This window comes from Lepidochelys kempii, chromosome 9 (assembly GCF_965140265.1).
Source record: "Lepidochelys kempii isolate rLepKem1 chromosome 9, rLepKem1.hap2, whole genome shotgun sequence".
NCBI lineage: Eukaryota > Metazoa > Chordata > Testudines > Cheloniidae > Lepidochelys > Lepidochelys kempii.
The window spans coordinates 75669890-75685909 of record NC_133264.1 but is presented as its reverse complement, the minus strand read 5'-3'; the positions used below and the strand labels follow the sequence as shown (position 1 = coordinate 75685909).

At 39.2% G+C, this 16020-nt stretch overlaps 1 protein-coding gene across 4 annotated transcripts in view; it reads right to left on the bottom strand.

Moving 5' to 3' along the window:
* Positions 1-16020, bottom strand: part of BRWD3 (bromodomain and WD repeat domain containing 3) — an 88556-nt gene that overhangs the window by 70731 nt on the left and 1805 nt on the right. For 3 of the 4 annotated variants that reach the window (XM_073360928.1, XM_073360930.1, XM_073360929.1), the window contains 2 exons: positions 8309-8459; positions 5074-5172 (listed from right to left, as the gene is read on the bottom strand). In XM_073360928.1, coding sequence (XP_073217029.1) covers positions 5074-5172; positions 8309-8459 — 250 coding nt within the window. Of the gene's footprint in view, positions 1-5073; positions 5173-8308; positions 8460-9111; positions 9205-16020 lie in introns of all 4 variants that reach the window. The other variant, XM_073360931.1, reaches the window with a different exon arrangement.

Genomic DNA, 16020 nt, shown 5'->3' with positions numbered 1-16020 from the left:
ATACAGAAACAGTTGCTCAATTGTACAAATACTTGAACTACTTTGGATCCTTTCCTTACGGGTGGAGAACTGAAAACGTGGGCCACAGAACATTAACGCCAATGTCAGCACCATATATACGTGTCTCCAATGCTAGGCGTGGTGCTTTGTCATCACATTAATATTTGTTCTTTTCATGTAAGCACTGTAATTTCATAATCTGGGCATACGACGTTTTGTATGGAGACATGAAACCTGCATGGCTAACTTGCACAATCAGAAGGCCTGATCTAGCAAGGAGACTAGGACCACCACACATGAGGGGACTGGGCTCTTAATGAGTTGGGGAATAATTGCCTTCAGTACATTATTTGTCTAGTGAAATATTTGCAAAATACTTTTGTGGACTGTGCATATGGCCAAAAAAGGAGCTGAACTTGGCACAGCTACTGTAAGAATAGAGCATTGTAGCCTTTGTAGTCACCGATATGACAAAGTTCTTTTTTTATGGATAGGTAAAATCTTCAGAGTGTCTGATTTTCTCAGAGCATTGTTATGTGGGCAGACTTAAGGTAGTTTGGATACCTTAACAGTGAATTTCCATACATTCAATTGAGTTTCTTGTATATTGATGTTAATCTATGAATTCTCTGGTTTAATTTTTTTTGTACTACTTACAGTGATTATGTAATAATGTTCACCCTTAAATTACTGATCCATACGCTCAACAGTAACTTTTTTTAAGAACAGTTCTAACATGGGACAGAGAAAGGAAGCCTGCCTGCCTCCTTATGTTTGCACGAAGGATGCCTGTCTCCTGCAGGATGTAAGAGGTGCCTAGGAGTAGGTTTGTGCCACCTGAGAGGGCTGTCAGAACTCCCAACCCTCCCTCCACCATAATTCCCACAGGAGCCCTAGAAAGTTCACGGCTCCCTCTCCCAATTTTGATGGCACAAGGGGGGGCCTCAATTTCCCCCTCCTGAAGGGGCAGACTAAAGAGCATTTATATCTATGGGGATGTCCTTATGGAAATTGTTAGTGGGGGAGAGGACATCAGCACAGGTCTCAGAGAGTCAACAAGGAAACTCCACATCTCTGTGGTATAAGCCCCTAGCTGGAGTCTGGCAGCATGATTCCTGTAGCTGGTATATTCCCCAGATACATCCTCCTCCTGTACCAAAGAGTTTCCTAACACACTGTGTGTAGGAGCACACAACTCCACTACATACAGTACTTTTAGTGCATTTCCTCCCCAAGTTCTCCTAGTTGTTGGTTGGTTGGTGGGGGAAAGAAATGATGATCTGTATCATTCCCAGCCTTACCTCACTCCCCACAAATCCCCTGACCTGGAGGGAAAGGATCTAGGCACTGTGCAGCACACACCCTAAGGATGAGGAGATAACCATGACCAGTCCCACAGAAGTAGCATTATATCTGTTAGTAAATTTCTGCATAACTATTGACTTTAGTTAAGTTACTACTGAAGTCAATATTACTCACTGAGGGGAAAATGATACTGGACACTTTTACACCAGCTATTTCTGCCCTTTGCTTATTTATCTATCTTCAAGTGTAAATAATTTGTATGCACAACCACAACAATTTCATAAACAAACCAAACAATTATATGCCAATGTTATTGGAAATTTGACACGTAAAGCAATATTAGGCTTCAGAATTTAACTTATTATTTAAAAGATCTGTGAAGTACCCCAGTTCACTTTGAGCTCTTTAAGCCAGGAATACATGAGTTCACATTTGGAAGGCTCTCTTCTCAAGCATACCCACTAGAATTTTTTTTTTAAATAAAGAGGACATGGAGGGAAAGGGGAATTTGTTAATTTTAAGATGAAATGTTTATTCTGAAGCATCTCTACCTGTCACAGCGGCAGTCAGGAGTTTAACATTTCTGGTTTAAATATTAACCTGCTTGCTTACCAGAATTCAGCCCATTCTACAAAGTATCAGAGTAGCAGCCATATTAGTCTGTATTCGCAAAAAGAAAAGGAGTACTTGTGGCACCTTAGAGACTAACCAATTTATTAGAGCATAAGCTTTCGTGAGCTACAGCTCACTTCATCGGATGCACTGACGAAGTGAGCTGTAGCTCACAAAAGCTGTAGCTCACAAAATAAATTTGTTCGTCTCTAAGGTGCCACAAGTACTCCTTTTCTTTCTACAAAGTATGTAACACTGACACTTATCTTGCCTTCTGAGCAACAAGATTTTTAACTATTAAGAATGGCAGATTACTCAATGAATGCTCTGAATACAGCGCTGTAAGTTTGCTTGGTACTTAATAAACATACAATAAGACATCTTTAAAAACCTTACAACCTATCATACCCAAGACAACCCATTATATATAAGAAGAGACTTCGAACAGTTCAGAAATGGGAGGAGTGGGAATTGTTGTGAAATCATATCCCAAAGTGACCATATAGTTCAACTATAACCAAGTTTCAGGGAGTTTGTTTTTTACATATACCTTGTACACTACATTTCCTGTCTCACCTAACAGCAGTTATGTATACAAATGGAAAGCAGAAAAGACCCTTTAAGCTGTAACCATATCAATATTTATATAATAAATGAAAATGTACATAACAGCTGCTTCTACCATCACAGTTTTATCTTGGTGGGTTCAGAAGTGACAAGAGATGAAGCAGTAAAGATTCAAAGAATTATTAACCATGAAAAACAGAAAACTATTCTGCTCTTTGCCACCATAAAGTCATTTTACAACTGTTATGTCACAGAGGTAACATATAGCTCTTTGACATAATAGCCATGAAGAAAGGCTCGAGTTTGACCTGTTAACTATGATTAACGAATTATAATACAAATTATCCAAAACAAGCCGTATTTTGATTACCTGAATCACCTAATTAAGGTTGTGGTCCAGCAGCCTTTACATATGTATAACTTCTATTTACGTCAATAAGAGTTGTATGGCAATGATTAAGATCAGACCCATTAACCATCCATTAACACAACTGTTGCTTTATCATTACTAGGCTAGTTTAAAAGAACAAATGCAGAGAAGTAACACAAAGCCATAATCCCTTTGTGACCTCTAACTATCAGGGTCACACATGAGTTATTAGCCAACAGAAGGAAAATTTACAAATGTTATACTGTTGCATATTATTTGTCAGGATATTAGAGACACAAGGCAGGTGAGGTGAAATCTTTTATTGGACCAACTTCTGTTGGTGAGAGAGAGCAGCTTTCAAGTTTACACAGAGGTCTTCTTCAAGTGTAAACTCAAAAGCATCTCTCTCTCTCTCTCCCACCAAGAGAAGTTGGTCCAATAAAAGGTATCACCTCACCCACCTTGTCTCATTATTACTACTGTTCTGTCATTCTGTTACTTATATGACACACATCTTGTGCAGAGTAACACTGACTGGGTTTCAGTCACAACTATGATTTCAGGACTCCAATAGCACAGATATAGGTGTGAGGTTTTTTGCAGAAGTGGTGGGTGAAATTCTGTGGCTTGCGTTGTGCAGGAGGTCAGACTAGATGATCATAACGGTCCCTTCTGACCTAAATATCTATGAATCTATGTTGAATCAAGTAATTTGTGTTAGTTTCATTCTCAGCAAATGTTGATTTTAGGAAATGAAGGAGGAAAAAGTTTGGGAGGGAGACCAGAAACACAAAAAATGGATGCGGACAGTAGGAACAAAGAATAAGCATCCTACTATACATGAAGAAGAAAATCAAAATAATCCGAGATGGGAGGGTCCTAGCTTTGGGTAGAGGATAGAGAAACCCACTAAGAAGGTGAAGGGGAAAATTTCCAAAAAGGCTAAGGCAAGGATAGCAGGAAGACAGACAAAAAAGAAAAAACACTCATTTTTTTGGGATATTTTAAATTAACAATAATAATTGGACTGGATGCTAAAGAAACTTAGAAAGTCTTCCCTGTTTCATTTGTCAACTTGCTCTATTTGAAAGAAGTGAGGGTGACAGCAAACAGATTCCTCAGTAGACAACAAAAGTGTGCCTGTGCTCATCTGAAAAATAAAACAATAAAATAACAAAGAAGGTGTGCGCAGAGGGCAGCTGCTTGTCCTCCAGCAAGCCATCAAGATGGTTTATTTGCTGTAACAATGGCTAGTGTAAGTAAGTTTTTTTCAGCACAGACTAAGGTGTGAATGTAAATCCATGTAGTTATATCACAATAAGAGTGTCCAAATTAGGGTTTGTATTGGTATAAGCATTCCTTTTAAATCACTTGGGAAGGTGTTTGTACTAAACCAACAAAAGGAATGTTTATATCAGAATAAAAGCATCTTCACGGAGGGCTGGGGGGGAGATATACCAACATAACTATAGCCATATACCTTATAAAGCACTCCCATGTAGAAAAGGGCTTAAACAGTTCAATACCTACATGTCTTATAGTTATGGTGGGAACCACCAGTTGATGCTATTATACATAGTCTTACAAGTTATTTTTCCTTAACGTGTGCACTGTTCAGTCTGACACAATGCTTGGATTCTTAGTTTTGTGATTCAGCTTCTTTTTGAGGGAGCTGTGACAAGCAGTTTGCTCTGTCTTAATCTGTCTAATCAATCCTTGAGGCAGAAGTGTTCCCCGAGAACCAGGCACTGGTGTTTTGGCTGAGATTCCTGGAAGAAGGAATTGCCTGTATGTGGTTTCTGACCAACTCTGTTCAAAGGACTGGCATATATAGGTTAAACAAACAAGAACATATCCAGATTTCATATCACTGATTTCTCCTCCAAAGGGATGCTGACAAGTCAGGCTCTGATATCCACCACCAGTTGGCAGAGGGACAACAATATAATTTATGTATATACAGGCATGCGCGCACACAGATTTAAAAATTAGGAAGCAAGAGAGCAAAGAGACTGATGGAAAGAGACTGATGGAAGAAGCAAAACACTTGTAGAATAAATTAAAAGCTTTTGGGATGAGTTCATCTTGAAACTCATCAAAAAATGTAAATGAAAACCTAAAGTAGCGTCTGGATTAATAACAAAAGTTTCAACTGAAAATGCTAATAAAGATACGAATAAAATCCAAAACACTTTATATTTTAATGGGATATTACTTACCCACATTTGGTGGCTTCCCATAATTTACAGGTAGTTCGGGAGGTCGGCCTCTGTGAAGAGCTGCAAATGCAGATCCCTTCCATAGCGTATGCCTGCAGTCTAGATCAATGAAATTAACAGTTGATCAAAAATAAAAAAATAAAAAAGAGCTGCAGAGGTGGGTTCTGTATCCAATTGACCTATTTGTCCAAATACTGGTAACACCACAAACTCATCCCCTGACTTCCTAGTATGGCCTGGCTACAGGGAATCACAGATTTCTTAAAATGCAGCTGAATCATTTTAAAGAGTCAGGTTTCAGACAAATTAATGATGATGAAACTCTGCTTTGTATTTACTACGTGATAAAGTCTGAGAAACATTTTCAAATTCTCTCTTTATTTACTTGGCTTCTCAGGTTTAGAAAGTCTAAATTTGATGGCAGGGGGAAACTGTGAGAGAGTCAGAGTAAATGTAATTACTAGTGTAAAAACAACATTTCATAAACTTCACATGAGGAAGGAACACTAAAAAAGTAAATCTCAACTTTTCATCTTAATTTGCATTAAGAAAGTCCCAGTGTATTACACATTTGGAAGACAGTACACACAAATACTTTCGACTTGGAATGGGGGTGGGTAAGATTTTTGTTTTAATAAATCTGGTTTCCTTCAATTGGTGGCAATATGCTTTCCACATTCTCTCTTTTAAAACATTGTTTTTAAAATTAAGGCCATTTTCTTTTAAGGTTCTCCAGCTACTTTGCTGCCAGTTGGCCTCAAGACAGCCTTCCCTCTAATGGAAACAATAGTGCATTTTCTGAGCCTGCTCAACAAAGTGCCTCGGAAACCAGAGCTGGGCATTTTCCATTAGTGGCCATCTGGAAGGACAGAACTGAGCTTCTATGATGAGGAAGGGCTGTGGAGCAGAAGACTAATGCCCCTGACGGATGGACTCATGCATCACCATTGAATCCATGAACACGGAGTATCCAAATCCAGGCAGAACCCTGATGGAATATTTAAGTACAACCCAAATTCTATCATAGCTTTCTCTTATTGTAATAATTATATATAGAAGTGCACCTTAAGCTTTCTAGAACAAAGGTGTGAGCTCTCTATTTGCGGTCACTATCTAGACTACTCAAGTGCAACTTTAAAAGATCCATAAACTGTCATTCTGGAAAGAACTACTACTTCTTAGAACAAAGATATTGTTTACCCATCAAGTGGCACAAGGCCAATATACTTTCTCTATACAGAAAGTCAAATACATGGAAGAAATTTCCCTGTAATAAACGAATTCATCACATTGCTCTTCAAGTTATCCTGTATCTCTGACTGACTCATCTGAGCTCTGCCCAGTAATCATCTGCCCTGGGATTTATTCTAACACTGAAACTGGAACAGGGGTTTGTTTGTTTAATCATTCTTCTCCCTAGAAGTATGGAATTTCTCCACCACATTACACCTGCCAAGGGCGCATGTCAGGCAAGATTAAGCCCTGGTCTTGTGGCAGCTTTTTTTTACTGAAAAATGGCATCATTTTAAAGTGATATCCCATGGTTTAGCAGAGCTACCCTCAGGCACAACATCCGAATGAGAGAAGAGACTCCCAGCGGGACCCAGAACTCACTTGTAGCCATGAAAGGAACAGATACAGCTCTTCCAGTTTTATGACATTTTTAGATATGAAAAAAGGTATTACATGTTATTTTTACAGCGGTCTTACATTTATTCATTTTTCTCCTTCTAAGTGTTGCACAGTTACATTCAAAGTAATGACAGGTTTCAGAGTAACAGCCGTGTTAGTCTGTATTCGCAAAAAGAAAAGGAGTACTTGTGGCACCTGAGAGACTAACAAATTTATTTGAGCATAAGCTTTCGTGAGCTGTAGCCACAAGTATTCAAAGTAATGTATCTAGTAATGTACATTCAACTGTCTCAATAACATCTTTTAAAATAACTGAATATTTCTAAAATAATTTTTCTGTACCACATATGCATAGACAGAATAAAAGCTGGTGTGGTATAAAGGTTTTATGGACACTTGCTTGGGATAACCTGCGTAGTGCTGAGTGGCAACGTGTATCCTCTCCTAAGGAAAGCTCTCTCACAGGTTATTGTATGTTGAACTATAGTACCTTAAATTTACAAGAGATAAGACTGCTAGTAGGGTATCCTCTGTGAAAGTCCCGCAACTTTGGAGTTTTCTCCCCCTTGATCTGAAGTAGTTCAAATCTGCTGACCTTTACGGTATAATGCAAAGCTCATCTTTTTAAAAAAAGACTTTGAAGGAGTAGGAAGGAGGAGGGATGGTTGGTATGATGGAAAAATAAGGGGGTGGGTGGGGAGTGGGTTGTTGTTAACAGTTTGACTGATTATTTCTAATATATGGTGGGGTTTAGAAGCTGAATTTATGGTTTTGGTTTTTTCATTTCATATTAAAGTAACCTAGAGTCTGGGATATAATTAACACATTGCTTGCAACATCTCAAGACTCCCATTCTTCAGGATGACAATAGCTGATGGCTTACAGGCAAAGCAGTGGCCCTTATGTCCAGTTTGGATGTTGCACACATCACTCTTCTACACCTCCTATCAACTTCAGGCTATGTCTACACTACAGACCCTACAATGGCACAGCTGTACTGCTGCAGCTGCACTGCTATAAGATCTCCCATATAAAAGTCGCTCTACACCAACATAGTGCTGTCTACACTGGCGCTTTTGTTGGTGAAACTTTTGTCGATCAGGAGGGTCATTTTTTCACATCCCTAACCGACAAAAGTGCTACTGTAGACATAGCCTCAGGCCAGTGCCACTTTTGCCGGTGCTGTTTAGGGGCAATGGTTTTTTTGCAATATTGTACTGGCAGAACTCCAAGTGTAAACACAGCTAAATTGGTATAAAAAGGACAGCTTTTCCCAGGACAGCTTATTTCATTTCTAGAACCAATATAAGCCTCATCAGCAACTGCACTTTTTCGCCAGTATAAGCTGCACCTATGCTTGGAGGGTTTGCCATTACAGCTATACCAGCAAACCTTTTCTAGTGTAATCCTGGCCTTAGAGAAGGCCAAACTTTCTCCTAGTGGTTGTGTTTTAGCAATTCTGTAACTAGAACGTAGAAACTGACCATAGAAAGTAGCATGAGGAGTGCTCATACAAGTATGCAAATGCCTCAGACCACCAAACTTAGAAGATACTTTGCATTAAATATTAATCTTTCTTGATTATGTGGACTTCAAATCTTACCTTTTGCTGCCCTTAGCAAAGATTGCCGTCCCACGCCTAGTAAAGTCTGCACTCCAAGAACACTCTGTGGGATCTCTTTGTCTAAGAGGGGTCCAATTCTCTCACAGATTTTCAGAAGATAGTCTGGAGGGATGTGTGCATTGGCTGCCACCTAAACACATGAAACACCACACGCCATTTTTATTTTTCCTAAAATTGGAGGTAGGGGTAGAAAAAAATCTTCTCTTCATCTGAGCTTTTTTCATTTAGTATTTTATTTATTCAGTTCATATTTAAATATCTAAGTACACAGACAAGCAAGAACAATTTTTGTTAAAACTCAATATGAATTACACCCAGTATATCTAAAAGAATCCTGTAAATACCTTGGACGTTAAGAAAATTGACCAGTAAGGTTATGCCACTAGCCAACTCAATAGCTTATATTATAGTTTCAAGTATTACATGTTGATTTTGAAATTCTGAAAGCCAGAGAGGAAGAAACAAAAATCCCTCAAACCTCAGTGTTTTCAATGGAGTACTTTGAGTAAGCAGAGTGCAGTTTGGGGAACCATTTTCTATTTCACCACACCAGTTTATTCTTTTCACACAAAGTATCTATTACTCAGATAAAAAACGATGGCCTTCCTCACTTGACAGACATTTTAACCCCATACTGTTGTTACAAACACGTTCCATTTAAAACCTAAACAATAGGGGGTGTGGAAAAACCTGGAAACATTACAATAGCTGCAAGGTCTGTCTGCTCAGTTTTTAGCTGTTGTGAATGGGTCCCATTAAGACCTGACATTAACTGAACTTACTCCATAGCCATGGGGTGTAAGATTCAAGTCTCCCATCATAAGAAAATGGTCTGCATTCTTCTTCAGTATTGCCCTTTCCTAGATAAAGATAGCCTATTTCCCAATACAAAAACAAACAAACAGCTTCTTCATTAGCCACTATGAATAGCAAGCAAGTAGCATCTGGCCATCTGAAATTTCCAAACCAGTCTTACTTTTGCTATTTCTAATAAATGGCATTTAAAATTCAGTGTTAAGATTTTCAGTTGAAATTGTTCTTCCAACACAGAATACTCAAAAAGAAAAGGAGTACTTGTGGCACCTTAGAGACTAACCAATTTCTTTGAGCATAAGCTTTCGTGAGCTACAGCTCACTTCATCGGATGCATACCGTGGAAAGTGTAGAAGATCTTTTTATATACACACAAAGCATGAAAAAATACCGCCTCCCACCCCACTCTCCTGCTGGTAATAGCTTATCTAAAGTGATCGCTCTCCTTACAATGTGCATGATAATCAAGTTGGGCCATTTCCAGCACAAATCCAGGTTCTCTCACCCCCCCCCCCCCCACACACACAAACAGAATACTCAGTTGCTTCTACCTCCTTTTTATGGTCAACATCAAGAGGACAGCCATAATTACATACTGCAGATCTGAAAACTAGAAAATAGCTATTAATGATACAATGTATCTTACACTCTGAGTACCCTTCCCAGGCCTGAAGAGGAGCTCTGTGTAAGCTTCTCTCTTTCACCAACAGAAGTCAGTCTAATAAAAGATATCACTTCACCCACCTCATCTCACTAATATCCTGGGACCAAATAACACTGCAAGCATATATTGGTTATATCCCACATGCTCTGATGCCATGAAGAAATTTTCATCAGCTAAAATGAATCTACGGAAGAAGAGCTCTGTGTAACCTCGAAAGCTTGTCTCTCACACCAAAAGAAGTCAAGCCAATAAAAGGTATTACCTTACCCACCTTGTCCCACTATATTGTAATCTGTCTCTTCATTTCACCAAACAGCAGGCCTAACTACTTATTATTAAAGTAGAGCCAGACATTCTGGCATTGCATCCATTGCAAAGAAACGATATGCACACACACAGCACTCGCATTCCAACCTGGGTAGTTTGTCAGGTGGATTATTATGACATTAGGATTCCAAATGGTCAATAGCAGTGGTATTATCCTGGCACAACATGATGAGTCACATCGTCTACAATACACTTCCATGAGTAACATCAATTAGCATATGAAAAAGGAGGATTTTCTAAATACAACCCTATACTTGACAAAAAGCAACTAAAATGCTTCTCATTCAACTATGAGAGGGATCAGAGAATCAGGCCCTTCAGTGCCACTTGAGCAACCACTGCTTCTCAAAAGGGAAAGTAGCAATAATTCCAGTAATGTTGAGCTCTGCCAAAGATTCTAGAATTAATAGCAAGATGAGGCTTATGGAAGAGGTCATCAGTATAGCCACACCCAATACACTGAAGGACTTAAAGAGCAAACAGAACTGATTAAAGTGAATTGGTCACTTCATAAGCAGCCAACATAAAGAACACTGCGTGAATGTAATATGACCATGATTGCCCAAAAACTAGTCACAAACAAGTTGCTGCAAGCAATGCAGAAGAGCCGCTGGAACCAATGCTAGAAGGGAGCTTCAACTATCAAGAGTATATTGTTCTGTTAAGGATCACCATAATACAGTTAAGTCAAAAGTGACTAAATTCTTAACATTGCTCACTGTCTGTGAAAGAGGCCCCTCAATAAATGGGAAACAAAGAAAATGAGTCTTCATGACAGCTTCTATATCCACAAGCAAGACTTCTTGCTTCCCAGAGATGGAGAGTAGATAGCTCCAACATATCCGTCTGGCAAACTCATTCAGATTAGCGAGTGACTTTGCGGAGTTATGGTGCAGGAACTAATAACTTGCATATCATTAGCATATTAATCAGATCCCACTTTCTTCTTTGAAGTGATCTCACCAGTCTCATATGTATTTAATACAGGAGAGAGCATAGCATCTTGAGAGACCTTGCATACCAAATTCCTTGTGGATAGACAGTTGTCATCAACGATAGATCTCTCCCGTCTAGATATGACTTTCGCCCAAACCCAATTTCCCTCAGCTGCTAAAGCAACAACCAACGGTCAACCGTATCAAAAAGCAACCAAGTCCAGAAGGACCAAAATAGCTAACTGACTGTTATATAAGGTAAGCAGGAAGTTACTGAAGACCCTGATGAGTGGAGTTTCAACTCAAAAGGAAGTTCAGAATCTGGAACACACCCAGGATGTCACTGATGTCCAAATATACCTGTGGCTGTAAAGCCACCATCCACTCAACCACCTTCTCTAAAAATAAAAGGTTTGAGAATGGGTTGCAAGCTCCCTATTATCAAGCAATGTTGTTTGTTTGAGATGAGCTGACTTATGTACAAGGATTTCCAATACCCTTCTCCCTTGCTAGGATTGGCATTGACGATGTCTATCAATAATGGCCCCACAATCTCACAGCTAGTTTTAAGTAACTTAAATAGACAAGGTAAGAACTTGGGACCCAGTCCTACAATCTGTTCCATACTGGCAGAGCCTTTCATTGGTATGAAGTCCCACTGAATTAAATGCCTACGTAGATCAGATTGCAGGATCAGTACCCAAAACCAGTTGCTCTCAGGGAACCCAGGAAACCATGTACACATCTTCAGCAAACAGATCAAGATAGGCCTAACCAAATAAGACAGCACATCAGAAACCAGGACACAGCCAATCCATTTTAAATGCAATGAACAAAACCTGTAAAAGTAGCCAGCTAGAGGCATTACTGATGAGGTAAGCCAGATGGGATAATTAGCCTGCACAACAACCAAGCAGGTGTATTCACTAGATCTCCCCCCCACACACAACCAAATTTCAAATTATTGATTGTCAATGAACTCTAAGCACTTTGAGTGTTTCTGAAGGCTAGTGTGGACACAGGCTGTAACAAACACATGGAGAGCATCCACATTAGCTTTTACAAACACACCAGAGGTAGCTCAAACATTCATTGGCTATCAATAGACCAAGGTTAAAAAAAAAAAAGTCTAGTGAAGGCAAGCCTTTAGAGTGGGGTAGTCAATTATTTTTTGTCAAGGTCCAAATTTCTTGGTCAAGGCATAGTCAAGGTCCACACTCCAGAGGAAAGAAAAAAGCCCACAACACTAATTATAAGTAAATAAAAAGATTTTGGGGTTGGTTTAAAAGCATCTGGTGGTCCAGATTTGGCCCACAGGCCGCCTATTGACTACCCCTGATAGAGTTCACGAAGTTGATCGTATTGCATATGCAAGCAGATGCACAGCATTAGTCACAGCACTTGTGTAAAAGTGTCCAAAATTGTTGTTCCCCCATCCCCCTCATCTTTTCAATGAAGAGTAATACACATACAAACGTGGCCAGAAATCTCTACAGTTTTTGTTCAGCAAGTATGTTTAAAATTCTTACTTGCCCTTAAACACATTTTAAATGACTCTTCTTATGCCCCATATTATCTGACTTTTAAGTACAAGACCAGGTCCAAACAGAATAGAAATACAGAGAAAACTTCACAGAAATTCAGAAGATTCTGGATATAAACACACAAGTCTGAGCAGACTGGAGGCAAGAATTAATAGAGTTCTCTTACCCCTGTTAATTATATTCTCATTGTTAATTGTACAGAATCAGAGGGCAACTTTTTTTCTAAAATTTAATAAAGAAAACCCTGTTTTTAAAATGTACTTTTAAAAATTGCTTACGGCTACAATTAAAAACAAAATTATAAATAGAGGAAAAGTCTACAAAGCAGGTTTTTAGTTATATTCCTGGTCACTTCCCAAAAGCCAAATATTTAGTCAAACTGTATAAAACAGTGAGTTTGTTAAAACCTGTTGAATTCAAGCTCCTGACTATCATTTAGGACAAAAGCTTCTTTTGTGAAAGATTTAAAACAACCCTTCTCTATTCAAATGAGGGACAAGATCTCTAGAGAATCCTGCAGCAAGAACAGGGAAATCAAGACTTGATACTCTTTAAGATTTAGAAAAGATGTGGAAAAAGAAAGAAAAAAAATAAAGGAGGCCACTCTTTATACACCATAGGAACAAGCAAAAATAAAAGTTCTTCCTTGGCAATTCACCTGCCTTCTCTATGTTGTCAATATTGGCATCAGCATGAAGGAGCAGTGATGCTGCATCCTTTTAAAAAGAGATTTTTAATTCAATGTGTAAATGATTGGTAAGGAGTGATAACTGCGTCTTCAAGATCCCCAGTTATATTTCCAAGAAAGACTATTAAAATGAATTTCATCATGACCTGGGCACCTCATGATGGTGGCACTGTTCTGCACAATATCTTCAAATGTCTTACTCCCCTGCAGAATACTTGAGGCCAGACAAGTAGTCCAAATATACATAGTCACATACATTCAAGAATCCAGACATCAAGTATATCAAACCCTGAATGATGAGGGCTGGAGAAAAGCCATTCCTCCAACATCCTCAGGTCAGATAAAGCTTTATTCTGGGAATTAATAGAAAAGGCTAGCAGGAAAGAAAATGAACAACATGAAGGCAGCCATAACAGAGAGCTACAAACACACAATATTTAATTTATACTCCTTTACTCTACTGTAACCCACCTTAACTAGTTACGTAATATTAACATAAAATGCAAATGAGGGAAATTTCCTGCCTGTTTTTAAGTCCGAAAGCAAAACCTTTTATCTATTAAAATATAGAAATCACAACCACTTCCAAACAATTCAGAAACCTTGTTTTTTCTCAGCTTTTTTTCCCCCACCTGATTTTTATTGTCTTCATTTTACTGGTACAAGATTAAAGTTTTAAAGAATTTTATGTGGCCTCAAATGCCATTAGATGAACAAACAAGGTAATCTAGAGGTGCCCCAAAGTACTCCAGAAAGCGTGGATGAATTTAATAATATAAAGAACAAAAGTGCAAAGATTAATGCTACTGTTGAAGCAAACGCCATATTTGCCTGAAATCAGATTCGGCCTCCCCTACTGTTAGAGTTCATCTCAGGTGACAGATATAATCACAGAGCAAACATGAAATAACCTAGCAGCCAGATATTGGGTTCCCCAGAAAAAAATATTGCACTGAGGTTTTATTCACCACAGTACTTACTCCCTTTCTTTCAGTTTAAATATCAGGCCAGGCTACCATCTGACAGAGGTTAGATGGAGTATTATAGTCTCTTTCAACTCTCCATAAGCTTAGGGAAAAGAAAAGCCACGAGGTATGGATGCTGTAAGTCCCCTCTAAGGCAGACTTCCCATTTTTTAGTTTAACTTAAAAGTTACTGTTCTAGGGGACACTACCGCATGAAAAACTTATTATTCAGTCAATAAAAATGTAGTAAAGTTTGAGCAATACCATGTCACCCTTCCACATGATCATTATAATTTGTGGGGTTGGAAGGGAAACAGGTACTTATCTTCAGTTTCTGATAGACAGGCAGGGCAAGTCAAGATCATACACATGCCAAATATGGGTGTTGTGAAAATTAATAATAATGATTTAACATAATTCTGAACTGCAAAGTCATATATTGGTGCCAAGCTTTATTGTATGTAACTCCTGGTAACTTTAAAAGTGCATGGGGGAGGGGCACTTGTACCCTCCAAAAACAATGAAAACCAACTCATTTCTTCCAGTCTTTGCTGCTTCCATACAGAACCACCACAACTGCATGTACCGTCCGCAGGAATTGCAGATGCCCGCAACCTCTGAAAATTAGACTTTGAGAGTCTCCAGGGGCTGAAAGCCCAAGTACTTCATCTGCAGGCAACAGGAGCTTCAGGTGCCACCCCCTCTGAAGATCAGGCCCAGAGAGTCTCCAGGGGCCTAAAGGCCACATGTAGCTTCATTGCAGAGGGGAGCCAACATCTCTAGAGGGAACGAGTCACTTGCTCTGATTTCCTTGTGTCTCTGCACATGGAATCTCTGGATTTGATAACTATAATATGAAACATTTCATATTTTTACTACATATTCCTGAAACATTTAAGTGACCTTGTACAGGATTTATTGTTTAAATAAGGCAGTCAATTACATCAGTGTGGTGTGATGGATTGAAAATAGGCCAGAGCCAGGAACCCTTGAATCATAATACTGTCTCTGTCCAGGTTTCAGAGTAACAGCCGTGTTAGTCTGTATTTGCAAAAAGAAAAGGAGTACTTGTGGCACCTTAGAGACTAACCAATTTCTTTGAGCATAAGCTTTCGTGAGCTACAGCTCACTTCATCGGATGCATACCGTGGAAACTGCAGCAGACTTTATATACACACAGAGAATATGAAACAATACCTCCTCCCACCCCACCGTCCTGCTGGTAATAGCTTATCTAAAGTGATCATCAGGTTGGGCCATTTCCAGCACAAATCCAGGTTTTCTCACCCTCCACCCCCCCCACACAAATTCACTCTCCTTTTGGGAGGGGGGTGAGGGGGTGAGAGAACCTGGATTTGTGCAGGAAATGGCCCAACTTGATTATCATGCACATTGTGTAAAGAGTTGTCACTTTGGATGGGCTATCACCAGCAGGAGAGTGAATTTGTGTGGGGGAGTGGAGGGTGAGAAAACCTGGATTTGTGCTGGAAATGGCCCAACCTGATGATCACTTTAGATAAGCTATTACCAGCAGGACAGTGGGGTGGGAGGAGGTATTGTTTCATATTCTCTGTGTGTATATAAAGTCTGCTGCAGTTTCCACGGTATGCATCCGATGAAGTGAGCTGTAGCTCACGAAAGCTTATGCTCAAATAAATTGGTTAGTCTCTAAGGTGCCACAAGTACTCCTTTTCTTTTTGTCTCTGTCCAGTGACTTCCTGTGTGTCACTTAAACAACTAACCTGCCTTTAGTTC